Genomic DNA, 20,828 nt, shown 5'->3' on the forward strand with positions numbered 1-20,828 from the left:
TATTTTCTGTCCCTTGCTTGTGCTCCTATCTGATCAGGCTAGAGACAACAACGAAAAAAAAAAAAAAAAGATATATAGTAAAAAAAAAAAAATTCAATATATAGATTTCTATAGAATTTCCTTTTTTCCTTTTCTCCCACCCTTCTTCTGCAAGGTATTGTTACGATTTCTTGTTACGGATTTTTGCTGCAATAAACCCTCTTGTTTCAGTCACAGCAAGAAACAAAAACCCAAACAAACAGAAAACCCCTCTGAAAAGAGTAGAAAACAAAAGGTTTGACCAAAACAAAAAAAAAAGGGGGTGGGGGGTGGGGGTGGGGAGGGAGCTTGGTTTTGTTTTTAAATAGGACTGAAGATTAACATTGAAAAATCAGGAGATGATGTCCAACCCTTTGTGCAAGGCAAAGCCTCCGGAACTTCCGACTCTGTGGTTTTTGTTTTAAATTCCTTTTTCTCTTCTGGGTGCTGATACTCCTCTCGATCCTCATGTTGTTGGTGTTTTGTGTTTTGTGTTTTTTTGTTTGTTTAACTTTGTGTCACTACCTCAGTTTGCCCTCATGTCCCTTACACACAAGCAAAATATTCCTTCAGCGGAGCGAAGAGGTGGCGGATGACCGGCACGCTCCACGACCGGCCCAGCAGTCTCTGCCTCGCCAAGCGGCTCATGTTGGAGACGTCCGTATAGTGGACAGGGAAGCCAAACACCCTGGGGAGAAAAGGCAGAGAGGGCGGCGGTGAGCGCGGGCGGGTGCGATCCGGCTGCATCTTCCGTCCTGTGTCGCCAACCACGACTCAGGCACCCTGCCACCTGCCGTGGGCCTGAAGGGAAGGAAGCCAACCGCCGCCCGGAGTGGCCACATGACAGAAACAAAGTTAGCATCGGTGAAAGACACCCCCGGGGCGTGCTCCGCCGGAGCCGCAGCCGCAGCAGGTACCTGAAGTCTATCCGTAATAAACACGCATCCCTGGGACCTCGCCCACAAGCGCAAGAACTCGACAAAGGAGCCGAACTCTTGCCCGACTGCAGGAGCTCCAAGCTTCTGTCTGCTCGCGTCGAGTATGTCAAGGGTCGCTTTGGCTAAACTGCAGTTACACTGGGGACCAGGAGGCCGTCTAGCCCGTGAGTCTGGTTTGCACCCAGTCAGGGCATGAGGGTGCGCGGCCCGCCCGGTCCTGTGCTGTCCTGGTTTGCACAGTTCCCGAAATGAGCAGCACTGTTTTCTGGGAGTTTAGCCGGACCCCTGGGAGCCACGGCCCCCGGAACCCACTCCTAGATCCCTCTGACCCTGGGCCCGGCCTTACAATGCACAGGAGTGTCCCCCTACCTCCAGGAACCTGCCCTGTTGGGAAATGCTCGGGGAGACCCACTGCTCACGTGGTATCTGGGGAAGCTACGAGCCCGGCCGGAAGGGGCAGCGATCCCTCCCTCAGAGGCCGCAACCGCCATGCGCCACGCATCCCACGACACCAGCACATGGCCTCTGGTACTACCTTTCCATTTCAGTGCACCATAAGATGTCCTCTTTCTCATTCATGAAGACGGGGAAATGCTGGTCTTTGCCTTGCTTTATGGAGTTCGACCTAGTAGTAATGGTCCGCACTTTGCTGAACTAGAAGATGAGGAGAGGAAAAGAGGAATGAGCACTCGTTCGCTGGCCATGCATCTAACACGTGTGCCAGGCACGGGCCGGGACAGGTGAATCAAACACGGACAAGGCCTGGTCCGCACAGGTGGCCGGGGTAAGGCTCCAGCGCGGGCCTCCACAGACCCCACTGCCCTGCTCTTCTTCTCACTTGGAGGTCACCCGGCCATCCTTAGTCCAGGCTCGCTGGCCAAGGACTTGAGAGGGAGCAGCTCGCACCACTGAATTTCCTCAGTCTTCTAAGAATGGGTTCTTGCACACGTGTAGTGACTTGCAGGCAAAAGGATCCCAAATTACTGAGGGGCGCCCGCAGGGCTGGATGCTGGCGCCCCCACTCGTGGAACCTGACGCCCGATACACTCAATCCGGGAGATTTCTCCAGAGAGAAATGCAGCTTCCACATCACAGGAGAATGCGCCGTCCTGAAGGCTTGTGCAATAGGTCCTGGCCAAAACGTTTAAGCGCCCTAGCAGATCCAGGGGCTTTGGCAAAGACTTCTTAAGTGTCTGCTTCTCACAGGACCAGCAGGCGATGCTCAACGAGGGACTGAAGACCGGGAAGGATTTCCGATCTCTCTCCTTGCCCTCCAGGCTCTCCCCTGGGCCCTCCCCTATGGCCGGCTAGGCGTACGACCCCGAGCCACCTCCTAAACTGCGTTCTCCGCACCAGCAGCGGTCACTGGCCTGGACAGCGCTCGGGCTCATCCTGCCCTCTCTGCCCTTCTCCCTCCCCCCCAGCAGAGCGAGGGCTTTGGCACCGGGGCTGACCTTGGCTATTCTGCCGTGCTCCAGACACTCTTGCAGCTCCAGCTTATCATTCACAGTGGATGCCAACGGCCTAGGAAGCAGAAAGAGAGGTAATGACAGAGACCAGGAGACCAGCAGGGATGCAGCCGGCAGCCAGGACTCACACGGAGAGGTAAACGGGGACTGTCGTCACCCGCACACACTGAAACCCCCTTCAAACTCCCCCAGAACATTCGCACACACACTGCAGCCATCCACGGACAGCACACCAAGCGTTAACCCTTAAACCTAAATTCCACAGTGGTCTCAATCTACAAATAAGCAGATACCACCTGTCCACAAGAAGGAAAACCCAGGGCGCCTGGGTGGCTCAGTCCTTAAGCCTCTGCCTTCGGCTCAGATCATGATCCCAGGGTCCTGGGATCGAGCCCCGCATCGGGCTCCCTGCTCGGCAGGAAGCCTGCTTCTCCCTCTCCCACTCCCCCTGCTTGTGTTCCCTCTCTCACTCTCTCTCTGTCAAATAAATTAAAAAAATCTTAAAAAAAAAAAAAAAAGGAAGGAAAACCCAATGACTTTTATGCCAGTCATCGTAAAACATACTGAGTTCTAAAAGTATCTGTCACAGGGTCACCTGTGTGGCTCAGTCGGTTAAGCGTCTGACCTGGGCTCAGGTGATGATCTCAGGGTCCTGGCATTGAGCCCCGCTTCGGCAATCGGCACTGAGTGAGGCCGGCTGCTTGTCCTTCTCCCTCTGCCCCTCCCCCCCCCCCATGGGCTCTCTAATAAATAAAATCTTTTAAAAAAAAAGTACCCGTCACAAAGCAAGCTTTGGGGGTGACCAAATGTTCTGTATCTTTGAATATGGTGATGGCTGCGTGGGTGTACGCTGGATGAAATTCATCGAAGCGTGCACCTTAACTGTACAGTTTAAAAGGCTTTAACTTCTGCACAGTGCCCAGAAGACCACAGTTCTGTGACACTGAATGTGTCACTTCTCGGAGAGCGGAGCAGATCACTGAACGTCACCTTTAGGGCTGACCTTTTCTGATATTTCACACAGCAGTCTACCATCTCAGCATGGGACCCATAGGGACCCATGGCCAAAGTGCACGCCTCCAGCCTCCGCCCTATTTATGCACACACACACCCCCTACACGGCCCCACACAGTACCTCTGCTCCACCTCGAAGCTCAGAGTTCTAGAATTTTAGAGTTGGAAGAAGCAGGTGAGAACAATGCCATAGGACCAAGGTCTGTGAGGAGACACTGAGCTCGTGGCTCCACGGAATACTGGACCACATAACCCAGTCTACTCTTCCAGGACACAGGTACGGCTGGGGAACCTAGGAGGGGGCACTCAACGGTCTGTAGGTCAGCTATCCCACGGACAGGTCTCCTTCCCATCAATAAACCTTCACAAAAGACAGCAGCTTTGTAAAGCGGGTATGAGACTGGGATGTTCCTACAACTTCATGCTAATGGCGGAGAGGGAGAGAAGACTGAAGCCAGATTAGATGATGTGAACAATTTATAGATACAACAAAGTTGACAATCCACTCTTAGAACATTCTGGAAAATATTTCCCTGCATAACAGATATCCAGCTGGGGTGGATCTCACTCTGCTCTTGAACTGCTGACTCTCGATCAGAATTCCTTTCTCCTCACAGGCCTTTTTATAATCCAACTATGACACTGAAGAAATGAGGTTATCTCCGTTCCTAGACATTAACATCTCTCTCTGTGTAACCTAAATAAAGAACCTCCTCCCAACGATGGACCCGAAGCCACAAAGTGTTTGGCTAATAAGCAAAGCAGAACTCTGTAAGCTGCACCCAGCAGGTGTGGCCCAGCTGTGGGCACCACTCTTCCCCATCCCAACTCCACCCCACCCTCCACAGCTTCACCTCTGGAGACCGAGGACAAGCTGACTCCAGATACGTCACCAATGCACGAGAACCAACGATGTAACTCAGCAGCATGGTGATTCTCCTATTTCAACCACTAGCCATTGGTTTCTCAGGCAAATATTTTCTATACCCTCACTCCCCTGCTCCCTCAAGGAGAAGGAAACAGAAGAACATGGTAGAGCAGCAAGCTAGTCAGCGGGGGAGGGTGCCCAAGAGCGCCCACTCAGCGACCGCGTCCTCCTCGGGCCGATCTGCCTGCAGACACCAACCCACTGCCTCCCCAGGCCCGAGCACTCTCACCAACCTGTTCATACCAGGAAGGTTCCCCCAGAAGTAGCGGGCCCTGTGTGCAGCTGACACTTCTTTGGCATCAATCATCACAGGGTTGGACTATAAAACAGGAGAAAGATTAAAGATGAGCAAGAGAGGAACAGCAGACGGTGCCAGGAAATTACGCTAGTTTGGAGCCTTACAGCCTCAGAGGCTCTTGCTTACTCCTCTCTCAGGAAGCCACGCAGTGGGACAGCCTGAAGCCTCCAGGAAAAGCCAGAATGGAACCCAGCCACATTCCACATGCTCTCGTTAGAACATTCTAGACCACTGCAGTCTAACTGAACATTCTGTGATGATGGACAGGTTTTCTGTCTGCACTGTTCAATGGAGTGGCTGCAGGTGGCTAATGAGTACTTGAAATGAGGCTCGAGCGACAGAGGAATTTTAATGTTAATTTAAATACCACACGTGCCTGAGGGCTACCCTAACTGGACTACGTAGCTCTAGCTCACCCAGAGGCTCTGAGGAAGAAAGTTCCAATGAGTGCAGACGTGTTCACTGTATGTCCAGATCATGAGCCAAATAGACACTTGCTCACACTTCAGAACACCAGCTCGAGGTGTTACTGACCCCAAGACTCTGGAGCATGGGCTCGAGCTCCCAGACCGCCCACCCCGAGAATGCCTCTGGCCACAGAGACCCTCTGTGCATGCCTCCAACCCGGCTCAGCACGGACATGGGACCCACATTATGGGGAATAAAAACAGGTAAGCCGTGTCTTTTACTTCCCAGGCACCACAGCGCATCTGTCATGGTGCCAGGGAGTGAGGGCAAGCCATTCTGGTCGGGGAAGATTGGCGTGGCCACCTCAAAGGGCGCCCCTAGGGAAACACCACTCAGAACCCCAAACTCTAGGAGCCTGGCACCCCACCCTGTTAGGAACAGTCAAGTCCTTCAAGCCCTGAGGCCCACACCCACACACTACCTCTTAGAGTCAGACCACAGGTTCTGTCCAGAGCAGGCCTCTACCAGTGTTTCCTCCCTGTCTAATTGGGAAGCCCTCGAGCTTCCCGAACAGGCCCCTTGCAAAGCAGAAGTCACCAGTCCCCAGCTCCACAATGCAGATGAGACAGGGATAAAGCAGCAGTCCAAGGTAGAAGCCATTAGTGAGCTGGCCAAACCAAGGTTGCTGGCTATACCTCGAGAAATCGCGAGATGTCCCTCTTGTCACTAACGCCCATGGCCACCACATTCTCAAAGAGCCAGAAGAAGGGGCGGTCATCTCCCTCCTTGGGCCGCGCATCATGCAGGAGGCGGTAGAACTCAAAGAAGAGCCGGCCAGTGCCCTCTGAGAGGTCGGAAGAGAAAGCCATCAGCTGGGGCTGTCTGCACGAGACAGTGGTGTGGCTCGGGCACAGGGAGGGCAAGGGAGGACAGGGTCATCGGGAGTAGCTGTCCCAGGGCAGAAATGTCCAAGTAGGAAACCTACGTGCGGAAGCACCAGCTCAGAAGGTGGAGGGGTGAGCACGGCACCTACCGTAGAGTCCTTTACGGGCAGGGTTGACGATGGAGAGATCATTGCAAGGACTGCCCCCAATCACCAGATCGAACGGGCCCCACTCCTGGATCTGGGAGGATAAAGGTAATGGGATGGCCTGATGTCCGGGGACAGAGGCAGAAAGGAAGAAGGAAGTTATCTGTGGACTTGGCTAAAAAAAGTACTTTGGCACCGGAGACGAGGAGACCCAGCTGCTCGGTATGCTCACTATATACCTTCGTAAGTACATACTTCACACACACACACAGCGCCACGGGCGAGTCACTGAGGCTCTCTGAGCTCAGTTTCCTAAACAAAGGGAAGGGATCCAGTTGGATCATCTCTGAGGCCAGCAGGGAGACGCTGTGCTCCCAACACGAAAAGCAGCCACTTAGGGGGAAGGCGGTCCAGGCCGGGCAGCTGACCATGAAGGCATTTTGTGCTCTGTGCACTTTGGGCAGGGTGTCCGGGCCATCTGAATGCCCTCCAAACGCCCTTGGGGATCCCTGAGGGTCTGCAGTTTCAGGGTCGTAGACACAGTTAACTGGAAAGGCAAAGGGTCACCTGGGCAAGACCCTGCCAGAGTCCCCCCCCTGAAACGGAGGCTGGTAAAGCTGTTGCCAAAAGTACTGGGAAAATGGGAACCAAAGCGCTCTGCTACAAAGGCCCTGAAGCTAGTCAGGGGGCAGCCGGAGCCTCAAAAGGCCAGCTCCCGGTTCCCACTGGAATCTGCCCATATTCCACACGGCAGAGAAGAGACTGGGAAAAAGGAGAAAGGAAAAGAGCAAATGAGCAAAATGCCAGGGGGCCGCCGCCGCCCCCAGGAGCAAAGTGCAAGGGACACAGAGAAGTGGGACGGGACCCACGACACTGACGTACATGCTTCTGCGTGACGCTGCGGACGTCCCCGACGTACATGATCTTCCCCTGGTGCCGCACCATGCCCACCGTGATGGAGTCCTCACACACCTCTGAGGCGATGTAGCGGTCCACCTGAATTCCCAAGTCCTTCAGCACCAGAAGCCCTGTGCCAGCCAGCGAAAGGCACGGTCACTGGGGCTCCTCCCCAGCACCCTGGTCTTCGCAGGGGGCTCTCCGGCCAGCCGGACACATGGGTCAACAACAGGCCTGAGCCCTACCCTGCCCAGTGAGCTGCAGGATCCTTCTGGATCCCATTTCATACCTACTCTGATCTACTCAGAAGGCCGTCAAGACCAGACAATAGGTGGTTTCCAGGACCAGAGAGAACAGCAGGTGACTTTTTGGGTGGCCTTTTCTTTGCTGTTCCTACATCCTGCATAGACTGCTCCTTCCTCACCCCCCACCCATGGCCTCCTGCTGCACTTCATCCTCCAAGACTCAACATAAATGCCACCTGCTCCCAGAAGGTTTCATCAACACCCCCACACCGCACCCTGCAGCCCCCTGGAAGCACCCCCCTCCGCTGTAAGCCCCCCGCGCTTTGCATCTCTCTCCAACTCCTCAGAACCCTGTGTATTCCTCATTCAGCCCTCCTCTTAGGTTGCAAATGCTCTTCAGAACAGAGGAGCTCACCCAGGTTTCCTCCCGAGCAAACTACACTCACTTCCTTACCATGACCCCTTCACAAATGTTTGCTGGATTGAGGGCAAGGAAACAATGAGAACAGACCCTGAGAGCCTCTGGAGAAATAGGGTTCAGCAGCACCATTTCCTGCTCCCAGAGACCTCCCCACCGAGGAGTTTTTCCAGCCTCTCGGGGCGTGGCGTGGTTTAAGAGGGCCTCCAGGTTCTGGCCTGGGAAACCAAGGCTGTAAATTAATTTCCCTAGGTTTATAGAATCTCAACACTAAGCCGAGAACAGAATATAAACATCTGGCCTGGGATGCCACCCCGCCCGGGCCCTCTGACAGCCCGTCTCCCTCCGGTCACGTGAAGACACCCGTTCTGAGGAGGTTATTCCTTTCTTAAGAACTGAGAAGCCGTCGGCCTGGGGCTATGGCAGGGGGGTGGGTATGTGTCCGTAGCACCTTGCGGGAGGGCTCTCGGGCAAGGTCAAGAACCGTATGAAACAAACTTCCTAGGCTGTGCCCCAGCTCTCCCTACAAGAGAGTAGTTTACGTATATAATGATGTGTGTGTAAGGATGCTTGTCACAGCGCTGCTCATAACAGAGAAAAATAGTCAACAACCCAACAGAGGGTTAGTTACATAAATCATGGTACTTTCCACCCAATGGAATCCTATGCAGCATTTACAAATAAAGGATGCAGTTCCATGTTAACATGAAAAAGCAGTCATGACAGCAAATGAAAAGGCGAGTTACAACACAGTGTGCGTTTTACTATACTCTCGTTTTATTTTTCTAGCTACGTAGGATTCTAGAAACACACATACATATATGCACGGAAAAAAAAACATCAAAGGATATTCACCAAAATGCTAATTATAGAATTATATATTATTCTTTACTCTCTTGTTTATCGTTTTTTGGGTTTTGTTTTTTTTTTTTTTACTGTGACTTACAGTCATCGTACGACAGAACACTGCCTATGTTTTCGTTCTGGTCGCCGAGTCTGTCCTTTGAGGCTTTGTGAAAATCTTCAATAATCTCTAATGATCACCCTGTCCAATGCTGGAGCTCACCACCCCCCCAACAAAGACACGGGCCTCCCGGACACAGCAGCTGACCACGATTTTACTTCTCACTCAACACAAATTTTCCTCGGCGGGGTACCAATTCAACGGCTGTCATGTTAACTACTGTTTATCGTGTGAGAAGCACACGCGGTCCCTCACGCGGAGCTCCCCTGCCCCGGGACAGGGACGGCAGCACCTCGTGGGGCTCGGGGGCCACACGCTCACCTGTAGCAATTCCGTCAAATAGAGACAGCACCCGGATGGGCTTCCTCTTCTCGGCTGGGACAGGTGGGTACACCTTCGGAGGGTCCTAGGTGGCGAGCACAACGGGCCAGGTAAGCGCCCGGGAGGATTCTGCAGGCGGGCACCCAGGGCTGGCCCCCCCAGCCCCGCTAGGACCGCGCTGGCTTCGGAACCCACCCCCGCGGACGGCCCAGGCCCAGCACTCACAAATTCCTGGTCGTGGTTATTGGCGAAGAACATCTGGAGCCGCGAGGGCCAGTCGTCCCGCCGCCGCAGCAGCCCATAGGTGCCCTTGTGCCCACACATATAGCAGTTCCAGGGGTCCTCCTTGATGGCTGCCTGCGCAGCCCCTGGCCCCACCAAGAGGTCCACACACTCCACACAGAAGCACCTGGAAGGAAGCCCAGTGTAGCGGGGGGGAGAGGGGGGCTTCCCGGGCCCAGGGGGGGCCTGGGCGGGGGGGGGGGGGGGGGGGCGGGCCGGGGAGCCTCACCTGCAACAGTTGTTGTTCCCGCACATGAGCACCTCGCGCCCCCCGCAGCAGATGGTGCAGTACGACTGGTAGCCATCGTCATCGTACTGGTATGCGCACTCCAGGAAGCAATTCTAGAGGGCAGGGGGGGGCGTCAGAGACCACCGAGCAGCACCCGGCGCGGCCAGCGCGACGGCAGGCTTTGCGCCCGGCCTCTGGGCCCTGACCCAGGAACCGTAATCCGTCCTTGCGGGCGTGAGCCTGCCGCCTACTGAGCCACACGCGTGGGAAGGGGCCAGCAGGTGTCCCGACCCAGAGCAGTGCACAGAATCGGGAAGCCCCAGAGCGAGGCCAGAGAGGCAACTGCACCCCCTTGTCCCTCGCCACAGCCCTGGGCTCTCCTCCCAGGACCCCAAGGACGCGGCAACCCACCCACCCATCTGTCAGCCCCCTGCCCCACACCAGGGACTGTGACACGGTGAGCCCACATCTGCGGACCAGAATGGGCTTTCGAGGGGGACAATCTTTGCGGGGAGGACAAATAACAGCAAGTCGAACACTTCGAAGCCCACGGGCCTGTTTGATCAGGACTCTGCGTCCAGAGCAAACCGCGGGGTCACCACAGCAGCTACTCCAGGCGACAGTGAGCCCCAAGACGGGAGAAGGTATAGACCGCCGGGGGCTGTGCTCCTACCTTACAGTTTTGGCACATTCCTCCAATGAAGAGAGGGTGTTCCAGGGTGACGTTGAGGCTCCCACAAGAGATGCAAATGTCTGGAAAGCAGGGAGCGTGGAGAAAGCAGAGTGAATGTCTCCAAAGGGCCCCTTCCCACCTCGGCGCCTAAGCCCAGCTCCAAGAAGGGTTACAGGAAAAGGGCGTGTGGGAGCAGCAGCCCAAAAAGGAGACGAGTCTGGGAGGGTGCCCCATGGAGCAGGGGGGCATTGTGGCCCCAATCTCAATGCCCATTCAGCTCTCAGAGTGGCAATGCCACCCACCCAGGAAAGGCATAATTCGAGGACGGGAACGTCTGAGAAGAGGGCCGGGGCCCTGGGGGACTCTGGAGACAGTCCCTGGGCAGTCCTTAAATCTTATGCTCCTGCCCCCATCTTTGCCAGCCCTGCGATGCTCTAATGACCACTGGATGAGAACAGATGAGGAAGGTAAAAGGCCAAAGGTCACAAGTTCAAGCAAATCCAAGAGAGGCCACCCTTCTCGGACCCAATGGAGTGTCCCAAACCCTAATGACCAGCGCCTGCCATTGATAGGAAAGTAAGATGGTGGCACCAGGAAGACAGCTATGTGGGTGAAGCGGGGTGGGGGTGGTGGGACGGGCAGGACAGAGGCCTTCACTGGGTACGGACGTCCCATGACGTTCAACCTCCCTAAGGGCCTAGGCTACTCCGCACCAGGCCCCGCGCCAGGAGCCAAGCCCTCCAGCCAGTCCCGGGGGGCAACAGACTACGGACTTGCCAGGGAGTCAACGGCTGTCGGGACTCACCCTCGATGTTCCGGCACTTCTGCCGCACCTCGTACACCAGCCGCTCTGCGGGGGGGAGGAGAGCCCAGCATCAGAGGGGGCCGTGAGGGCCACGGCCGCGCCTCTGAACGCCAGCCTCGCCGCGCCACTCTCTCCAAAGCCAGGCCAACTACCTCTTGTGCGTTCGTCAATTATCTCCTTGACCTTAGGCTTCTCCGTTGTGCTCTTTCGGGGCTTTTTGGCGGGTGGGGGTGGTGCATAGGCAGCTGCCTCGGGTTCGACCCACATGTCTGTGTAAACTTCTTTGTAGGGATTCTTCTCTTCTGATGGGGAAAGCAGGTGACGAGATCACGGTCACCACCAACACGCAGTGCCGGCTTCCTCCCCTCCTCTACTCTGCCTACGAAGGGGTGCAGCCTGGTCCCCAACTTGTTCTAGCTCCCAGCTCTCCAGTGCCAGCAAACCAATGGGAGGAGCTTATCCTGAGTCCCCAAGCGGCCCTGCCCCTATCCTGACCCCAGGGAAAGGGAGACTGTGGCCACGCCCCCTGGGCCTCTCAACCAAAGAGCTGGCAGCTCTCCCAGAAGGCTGGCCTGGGCACCTGCATTTACCTTCGGGTGGCTCCAGGCCCTTGGGGCCAGAGGGCTGGAACCCTCCGAGAGCCCACTCGATCATCTGTTTGTTCTGCACCTCCACGGCCTTGGCTGTGTCGCTCTCGTCGCTGTCATGGCATGCCGGGAACAGCTTCCCCGCGCGACTACTGGCCACCTGGAGGGCAGCACGTATGGGGGAGGGTGTCAGGACAGGCTGGAGGACAGCGAGGGCGGCCTGAGGCGAGCGCTGGGGAAAGGGGCAGGGGAGGGTCACAGAAGAGTGTCGGAGGAAGGGAGTGCAGAAAAGGGGTGAGTAATGGGGGGGACACGGGGGACAAAAGGGAGTCCTGGGGGCCTTGCAGGTGGACCTCTGCACTCCAGCTTCTAGACCAACTAGGAGTCCCTGCTGTCCAAGCCCCCTCTACCCGGAGAGGCACTCACCTGCAGGACTTCGTAGATGGCTTTGCGGTACATGGGCTGCTTGTTGTAGGTGGCCTGGTGGAAAGCACTGCAGAAGGAGCTCAGCGGCATCAGCTTCTCAACGCACACCTGGAGGAACGACCAACGCCCTCGCTTTCTCCTTCTGCCACACCCATCAAGTCCCCACCACGTGCCTGGCAAAGGGCAGGGACTGGGGCACTGAGACCCAGCCTCTGCCCTTGAGAGGACCAGATGGATTGATAAATAATTCTATGATGCTCAAAGGAGGAGTCCAACCCAAACGTGGGGGAGGACCTGAACGCAAGCAGGAAAGGAGTTCTGGAGAAAGGGTCCTGGAAGGCAAGAGCTTGGCGGGCGCCCCAGCTCCCGGAGCCCCCCCAGGGCAGCCCACTTTTCTCTAGGGCTTCTTTTGGTCCCACGTGGAGAGTGGGGGCGAGAAGAGCCCACTTCTTCCACTGCAGTTCTGGACCAAGCCCCCAGCCCCAAACCACAGGCCCTGGGACCAAGACCCATCCCTCCCCGAGGCTACCACCAGACCCCAGGACTTACCACCGAGAACTTGCCGTCTCCAAACCACATGACCCAGCGGGTGCCTTCAGCTGCTCGGCTCCGGCCCGTCATCCACCAAGACACAATGCGGCCTGGCCACCAGGAGAAGCCCCGAAGTTTCCCCCACACCAGCTCCCCAATGCCAAAGCCCCGGCCGTCCTGGAGCCCCAAGGAGCAGAAGTCATTACGTGGTGGTCACGAGGCCCTGCCACCCTGACCCCCCCATGGCAACCCCAGCCCTGGGCATCTGAGGGTCGGGACAGCCAGGAGGGAGCTGCATCTGAACCGCCCGAGACAGAGCAAGACTGGGCAGACGAAGAGGCCTGGGGTCAGGTGGAGAGAGGAGAGCAGGACGGGAAGAGCTGGTAGTGGAAGGACCCAGGAAAGAGCTGGACGAGGCAGTTGAAGAAGCGAGCCGCTCACCTCGTACTCCGGCTCATCGTCGGCTGCTTTGGTGGTGTTCTTGTCCCCAGCGTCCGCCCCCACGGGCTCAGGTGTGGTGGCCACGGTGGGGGATGCAGGGTCGGTGGGCTGCTGCACTGCAGGAGGGCTGGCCTCCTCCACCTTCTGAGACTCGCCAGACCCCTGGTTTTCCTCCACAGCATTCATTCCTGCAATCACCTTGGCTTTCTTCTCAGCCTGGAGGAACAAGGAACAGAAGTTACCTTGACCTCTCCAGGTATTAGCAAGCAAGGCCACTTGATACTGGGGGGAGGGGGGGGTCTGCTCTTCTCAATCTCTTTGTGCTCTGGAGACAGTGACAGGAGGTAAAGGACTGAGTTCTTTGGTCATCAACTCAATTGACTTGCCATGGAAAATGGGAAAATCTGAAGTTGGTCGGTGAACGCAAATCATTTGGCTGGTTTCCAACCTTCTCTTGCGCCTCTCCCGAAATCTTCCTCCATAGGTCAGCCTCCCTCAGTTGCCCACCCTCTGACATGGAAAGAGTAATTCTATTCAAAGAGTAATCGTGCGTCTTAGCTTAGGCACAGATCTTGGCTCCGTCCTCTCCTATCTTACTTCCCAATCACGAATTGGATCCTCTCGTCCTTTTCACAATTTTCCCGGGCAATCAACCCCTTCTATTCCTGGTCTTGGCTTCCAGACCACAAATCCAGTTTGGTCGTGATGTCTACAGTGATGAAATCACTGCTCCGTGTCCCCCTCTGCTCAAACACCACCGCAAGCCCCTAAAGAGCTTGCCTGCTCCCACGCCATTCTGGAATCTTAGGATTCTATCAAATGTATGTTATCAGATTCACCCATTCTTTCTACACACACCTTTCCGATCCATCAATACATTTATTCTTTCAACAACAGTTTACTGAGAACACACTACAGGTCACGCATCCTCTCTGCTATCCTGATAAGTTAACAATCCACACCCAATCGTGCTCCCATTTGGGCAGCCTCCATCCATTCACTGTCTCACGCTCATCCTTCCCAAAGCCTGCTCCAGGATTCCCATCACCCTACAGAAGAGAATGAAATCCTTGCTCCTTAGCCCTGAGAACCATTCAACCTAATCTCACCCCAGCGACTGAATGCGAGGGACCCGTGAACTCAAACTTTAAGGCTCTGCACCTGTTTCCACCACATTCAGTGAAAAACCTCCCATCTTCAACATGGCTTTCAACATGAAGCTTTCCCAGAGAGTTTAGAGCTGGGAATGCAAAGCCCACCCTCAAGACTAAACAAGAACATCAGAAAGTAACTGGGAGTATAAGAACTCTAAGCTAGAAGGCAGAGGATCTGCATTCCTGTCTTCGCTTTGCAACTCACTGAACAGCAGATTCTGGAGCAGTCCTTGCTCTTCCAAGTTGCTTCAACCTAAAAAAGCCTTTCATCTAAAGGATTTCCGTTACACTTTTCTGACTGGTTTAAGAATCTGATGTATATAAGTATCAAGAATGCCAAGGACTCTCCCAAGTTGCCAATGGACTCCCAGATCCCAGGGCCCCAGGTTAAGAACCTTTGTGTTGTGCTCAAGGTCTACTGTGTTGTAGAGTCATTTTTGTTTCAGTCTCATGTCTTTGCCTCCAGGCCACCAACCAAACCTGCTTCCGGTAGAGTCCTTGAATACTGAGGATGGAAATCCTAGTTCTTTCCGTGATTCAACAAATTCTAAGATGGGATAATGCATCCTTTGCCCCCAGCCCACAAACAGCTGGGCAAAGGAGCAGGAAGCCGGTGGTGGGAGAATACAGAGCAACTGCTCTTCCCTCCCAAGCCCCTTCTCTCACCTGCTGGGACTTTGCCCTCCCCTTCCCACTATCAATTTATCTACCACCCCCTCCCCCATAAGAAGATGCACCTAGGTGTGCACTCAAGCCCATCCTCTTCTAGGGATGCACTATTAAAGCCCCAGATCCGCTCACAGAGAAACTCCACACCTCCTTGAAATTCAGGCATGGCTGACTGACCTAGACCAGGGTGCTGCCATGGGTGACCCCAAGACCCCGCTTCAGGGGTGATGAGGCCCCTCGGCCAGAACAAGGTGCAGGTGGCAGAGGGCGGGAGGGGCCTTCTGAGGAAAGGTGAAGTCCCCCGCACAGCAAGCGGGTGCCGGGCTCCCCAGGTCTAGAAGGGAGTCGTGCCTGATGCCACCCTCCTCACTCCCCCACAGCCCCTTTGTCTCTCTTCTCAACCTCTCCACAGCGAGTTCCTAAACATTATTCTTCCCCCACAACTTCCCCCAGCTTGTCAGACGCTGCTGCTGACGGCTGTTAAGCGCCCCCAGCCCACTAGGTGCAGGAGAACACGCACCCAGCAGGGTTTTGGCAGGCGGAGGAGGAGGAAGAAGGGGGCCTCCGTCGGGACGAGGCCAGCAGGGGTGGGGGAAGGAGGAAGGGGGTGGGTTAGCAGCGGGAGGCAGGAGGAAAGGGGAAGAAGTGGCAGAGATGGTGGCTGGGTGGGGGAGGGGCCTCATTAGAATAGTCTGCCTAGGGCAGTGTGGGAATGCCTTTTTTCCACGCTCACTCCGACCCTCCTCCCCAGGCAAACAATGGGAGAAAGAAGGGTTAACTCAGGGCTTTGGCATTTGGGCTGAAGGCTCCTATCCCCAGTTCTCGAGGTCCTACTCCACAGCGGCCCAGAGATGGGGCAGGCCCAGGGAGACACCACCCCAGCCCCCACTACCGTGGCTCAAGGAAGCCACTTCGTCTGGAGTTTGTCCAGCCTGGAAAGCCACTGGTAACTCCACTCGAGTAGAGGCAAGGCCTCCCCGACCAGTCCCATCTTCCTGGGCGGCTGTCCCGCCTCCGCCTTCCTCTGCGACGCAGGCTGCTTCCCGTTCCAAAGGTCAGAGGTCTGGGTGCCCATGCGGACTCCCCGCTGGTGCAGTGGATCCCAGGCTGTCCCAGGCACCTCTCCCATCACAGGCCAGCGTCGTCAGGCTGCCCCCACCCCCCATGGCCCCCGCTGATGTGCCACAGCCCCTGTCAGGGTCACACTGCTCCCTCCCACCCAGCACCACTTCTCTCTGCGGGCTTGCCCGCTGGCTCCCAGGGACACGCACGAGAGGAACTGTCCCTCCCAAGAGGCCGCAAGGTGGGCATGGCCCAAGGACAGCATGGTCCACCAGCCAGGAGCACAGGTCCGCAAGGAAATGCCAACAGCCCATCAGCCGGCCAGCTCAGCAGGGGCGCTCCTTGCAGCCCAACTCCTGGTCTCCCAGCTCCCCCTGGGCCAGGGCCTGCCCCCCAGCCTTCATTCACTACTGCCCCAGGCTCACACGCTGGGGCTGCTCTTCTGGCCTCTGCACCGCCAGGTCCCACCTGAGCGCTGGGAGGAGCGGGGCTTGGGGCTCCTGAGGAGGGAGTGGGTGGGACAGCACTAACTCAGCATCTCCAGAACTCGGGCCAGGCAGAGCAACCAGCTCCTGCGGGCCAGGGAGGCATACTTTGACTCTTCGCAAATCCAGAGGGCTGCAGCGGCCCAGAGATCCTCCCACCGGCCCCTGCCGCCTCCCCGCCCCCAGTCTCCCCAGGGCTCCGTCCAGGAACCTACCCATAAGGCCAGGTGCAGCCCCTCTGTGGTCCGGCTCAGGTGTGAGCCCCGGCCCTGAAGCTCTGTAAGTAGCTGCCCGTCTGGGGGGAGGGGAAGGGGGCGATGGGGCTGGGGGCGGAGGGGGCCAGAGAGAGGGGGAGGGGGGAGGTGGGGGGGAGGGCTTGAACATTTTCTTTGTCTAGAACTCCAGGTCACGTGGGCCCCGCTGGAGTGCCTGGTTGGCTGCAAGCGGGCCGGGGGAGGGGGCCGGCTCTCAGACGCTGGCAGTGGGCCAGCCCCTCTCCTCCCGTCCGAGGGGCGCGGGCCGCCGCTGGGGCCTGGGGGCGCGGCTGGGCCTCCGCCCGTTCCCAGGACCCCGCCCAGGCCGGGCTGGAGGCGGCGCCGCCCCCTCCTCCGGGCTGGCCCTCCCGCCCCCTCTCCCCCCGACTCTGCCAGAGCTCCGAGGGGCGCCGTGGGGGCGAGGCGGGGAGCCCGCGGAGGCAGGGAAGGGGACCGGGAGGGAAGGGGCTGCTGTGCAGCGGCGGAGGTAAGCCGGGAGCGCGGAGAGAGCCAGGAGCGCCGGCAAAAGAAGAGAGGAGGTTGCGGACAGCCTGGGAGAGCCAGGAGAAAGTTGTTAAAAGTCAGTCTCTCGGCAGCACAACCAAAAAAAAAAAAAAAAGGAAAGAAAACAAGAAAAAGCTTACAGATGAGCGTAGAGGCCCAGGAAGCTGTAGGGAAAACTCAAAGCACACAGAGGCGGACAGAAGGCGCCTGCGGAAATTGGGAGCGCTCCAGAGCAAGAACTGCTGGGGAGAGGGTTCTCCTCTTCATGCTACAGGTGGATAGAGAGGGGTCCCTTAAAAGCGTGGCTTGAGTTCAGGCTCTGAAAACCTCTTCCTGGCCAAGTCCCTGGGTCCCCTAGGTCACTCAGGATCTGCACTGAACGTCCCATTTTCCTCGTGCAAGGTGGTGGTGGGGAGGGCACACTCTAAAAGTTCTGCAATTTCTCATTCCTGGACACAACCATCTGCAGCTCAAGGAGACTTCATTCATCTCCTGGAGCCTCCAGGTGCAGCCCCCAGGTGCAGCCTCAACCGATTCAAGCTCCCTCCTCCCTAGCAGAGGCCCCTCCCCCCACGGAGACACACACACACACACACACACACACTCTCACAGTCTCCACCCACATCAAATAAAGAAGCAGACCCTCTTGGCCCTGCCTTCAATGAGTTGACAGATTCAACTACACCTGGAGAGGTAGGAAAAGGTCATTGAAAAACATCTGTAAAGATAACTATACCACAAATACCAAGCCCCACCGACCTGGTTGGCTTCAAAGCCAACAAAAACCAAATGGCTAGTAGGAATGATAAATGAGGTTAAGGAGGGCAGTGCGGAGCAGAGATGAATCAAATTTGGAATGAGGTCAGACAGGAAGGAAATAAAGAGAGGTAAGGCTGGAATGGGAGTAAAATCTTGCCCACCTCCACCTGCCACCTCCCAATACAACTAAGGCTAAAGGGTGCAAAGAGGTCAATGGATACATCCTATAGCAGCGAAGGATAACGGCAGACTTTCTGAGAAGACCAGATGAACGGGTATTTTGGAAAGATCAGCCTGGTTTCAGTTTGCAAGATGAGATCAGACGAGATCCGGCGCCTTCAGGCTGGTATGGCCATAGACAGTTTGCAAGATGAATTGGAAGGAAGAGCAGAGGAACTGAAGGCCATCACTCTCGGCAGCAGAGGGCGGTTTAGCCAGCAGCACTTGTTGGAAGAGCTGGACTTGGGTTCTGGTTCCACCACCATGACCTTGAACGAGTCACTTAACCCCAAGAGGTCTGTTTTCTCATTTGCAAAACAGAAGTGATAACATCTGCCCTCCCAGGCCCTGGAATACCAGCATCTCTTAAAAGAGATAATGCCCCAGGTGCCTGGCGTCCAGCCACAGTCAGCTGGGAACATACCAGCTGGAACCCATGCCCGGGGAATGAGGTCAAGAGATGTGCTGTGAAGGACAGCCCACCCTCCCTCCTGGGGCTGAGCATCCTTCTGAGGGCCATCAGCGCAAGCAAGCCCTGAAGAGGGAGGAGGACGCCAAATCAGAGAGAGGGCTTTCTCCAGATAATACTTGGGGAGTTCAAACTTCCCTCTCCCAACCCCGATGGAGGCCCAGAATCCATACAGCCAGGAGAAGGAGCCGTTCTGCAAAACACAGGCTCTTCTGCTCCAACCCATCTTTCAACCCTATTAAGGTATCTGGTACAATTTTTCAGGAGAGCCCCAAGCAGAGACGGGAAGCCCTGAATTTGTACCTCTCACCTGCTCTCCTTTAAGGAATGCAATAGGACTTGCTTTGCTGCTTCTCTCCCTGATGTCTGCTCAGCATCCAGGGCTGGTAAACAAGGCCACTGTAGACCCCCCCCCCCCCAGCCTCTTCTCAAAATGAAGTTTCTAATCTGGCTTGGCTGGCTCTTTTTAAAGATACTCTGTCTCCTCTCTGACATCTCCTTTTCCATTACTACGTGGCTATAACACCTTAGACTCTACAACTCTTTGGTCTTGGGACTTCTTCAGACAGTAAGTAATGATGTCTATGCACGCAGCCAGGACTCAAGGTGTCAGAATGGACCAGGGCCATCATCAGTTTCACTTTCTCTTGCCGCACTTATAAAGTAGCCTTTCCCTCCAGCTGCCAAACTTCCTTATTCTCATCCTTTAAAATTAAGCTCAAATCTTATGTCTTACATGCAGCTCCCAGCTTAAGCAAAAGAAAGCCCAAACTCAAGGTTGTCCCCTCGCCAACCTCGGATAGCGTCCCTCTCCTGTAGCTATGTGGACAGGAAGGGTCCCCCTCTTCTGTACAATGCATGAGTCACTCAGAGATTCGTGTCTTCTTCATGCTCAGCGGGCAGAGACAGGCCCCAAAACAGAAAAGACCTCAGAGTTACAAGAGGTGACTTTAGCAAAAGGTCAGGAACAAAATAGGGCGGGCTTCAAGGATCCTCAGGTCATGTATGTCCTCGACCGTCCAAAGTAACCCTTTGGGGCTGGTTCCTGAGATAGATCTTTTTTCTAAGTTTGTTTATTTATTTAAGTAATCTCTACACCCAACGTGGGGCTTGAACTCACGACCCCGAGATCAATTCCAACCAGGCCAGCCAGGTGCCCGCAGACAGGCCTTTGTGATAAAGATAGTCAGCCTGAAGTAGGAGGGTCATGCAAATCCAGGCAGGGTCTTGGCAACGTGATAAAAGTATGCTGAAAGGGGGAACTCCTGGATGAAAAGAAGATCTGGTGGATGTCAAGAGCCTAAAAGAAGTGTTGGAGAGGAAGTATCCAGGATGGCCTCAAAGAGAGGGTGACCTGAAAGAGAGGGCACACTTCTGTTTGACAGGCAGAGAGCAGGCCTGATGAATTACCTCTTTTCAGGACACCTGACTCTTTGCCCTGATCCTGGATTCATCAAGCAAACTTCTAATCTTAATGACATTTCCCAGTGACTCTGATACCACTAAGTTGCCAAATGCAGCAGGACAAGCAGTAGGATCTGTGTGGCAAGGAGGTCATGTCCTGTTAGAAATTGGTAAATTTAACATTCTGGTATATGTCGTGCTCCTGTGTTTCTGAAGAACACGATCGCAGTAAGTGTGGTTAATCTGACTTTCCAGCTCACAGAACTGAGAGCCCCCCCGACCCCAAGCAGGAATTCCCACATGTCAAGGTGGGAATGCCATGTCAGCTGGGCTGGGTGTTCTGTGGTCTGCTTTGACATGAAATCCAGTGCTGGAATGAGGGGGGAGGTTATGTGGCTTCCATGAAACAGTATATTTAACCACCGGAGTCCCTTTACTCAAAACCAGAGAAGCCAGGATCCCTCTGAAGCCATCTGCAAAGGCACGTATCGAGGAGGCACCTCGTATTTTTTTTGCCACACGAGCATTCCCAGCCATCCCAAGGCCAGGGAGGCTTTATCCAGACAAAAGGCCATGAGATCAAAATGGATGTCTATTCTGATCCTGCCCTTCTCTTACCTACAAGCTCAAAAGCCTCTGTGCCGTGCAGGAGACTCTCACTACCTGCTGGTTACAGTCAACACTCTGCGTGGCATTCAAGGCCCCCACAATCTGTAGAGCGCTTACATCACACAGCCCACACTCTGCCCACCCACTTGCTATTCCCAAAATATGCCCTTTTCCCTGCCTCTGTGCCTTTGCTCATGCTGTTCCTTGCTCCTCCCCTTCAACTCCCACCAGCCCAAATCCTATCTGTCCTCCCAGGCCCAGTTCACCAGTTACCTCCACCAGGGAAGTTTCTTTAGACCCAAACTGTCCAACAGGGTC

General features: G+C 55.6%; 1 protein-coding gene across 6 annotated transcripts in view; it reads right to left on the reverse strand.

The window, feature by feature from the left end:
- Positions 1–290: 290 nt before the first annotated feature.
- DNMT3A (DNA methyltransferase 3 alpha) overlaps positions 291–20,828 on the reverse strand; it is a 96,465-nt gene continuing 75,927 nt past the window's right edge. For 5 of the 6 annotated variants that reach the window (XM_032391451.1, XM_032391450.1, XM_032391449.1 and 2 more), the window contains 17 exons: positions 12,923–13,138; positions 12,500–12,658; positions 11,951–12,058; positions 11,528–11,684; positions 11,090–11,239; positions 10,938–10,982; positions 10,133–10,212; positions 9,460–9,572; positions 9,174–9,357; positions 8,949–9,033; positions 6,986–7,131; positions 6,107–6,197; positions 5,769–5,917; positions 4,601–4,686; positions 2,411–2,480; positions 1,492–1,610; positions 291–706 (listed from right to left, as the gene is read on the reverse strand). In XM_032391451.1, coding sequence (XP_032247342.1) covers positions 565–706; positions 1,492–1,610; positions 2,411–2,480; positions 4,601–4,686; positions 5,769–5,917; positions 6,107–6,197; positions 6,986–7,131; positions 8,949–9,033; positions 9,174–9,357; positions 9,460–9,572; positions 10,133–10,212; positions 10,938–10,982; positions 11,090–11,239; positions 11,528–11,684; positions 11,951–12,058; positions 12,500–12,658; positions 12,923–13,138 — 2,100 coding nt within the window. In that variant the 3' untranslated portion in view covers positions 291–564. Of the gene's footprint in view, positions 707–1,491; positions 1,611–2,410; positions 2,481–4,600; positions 4,687–5,768; positions 5,918–6,106; positions 6,198–6,985; positions 7,132–8,948; positions 9,034–9,173; positions 9,358–9,459; positions 9,573–10,132; positions 10,213–10,937; positions 10,983–11,089; positions 11,240–11,527; positions 11,685–11,950; positions 12,059–12,499; positions 12,659–12,922; positions 13,139–16,507; positions 16,571–20,828 lie in introns of those variants that run through there. The other variant, XM_032391454.1, reaches the window with a different exon arrangement.

Source organism: Phoca vitulina, unplaced genomic scaffold (assembly GCF_004348235.1).
Source record: "Phoca vitulina isolate PV1807 unplaced genomic scaffold, GSC_HSeal_1.0 scaffold63, whole genome shotgun sequence".
Lineage (NCBI taxonomy): Eukaryota > Metazoa > Chordata > Mammalia > Carnivora > Phocidae > Phoca > Phoca vitulina.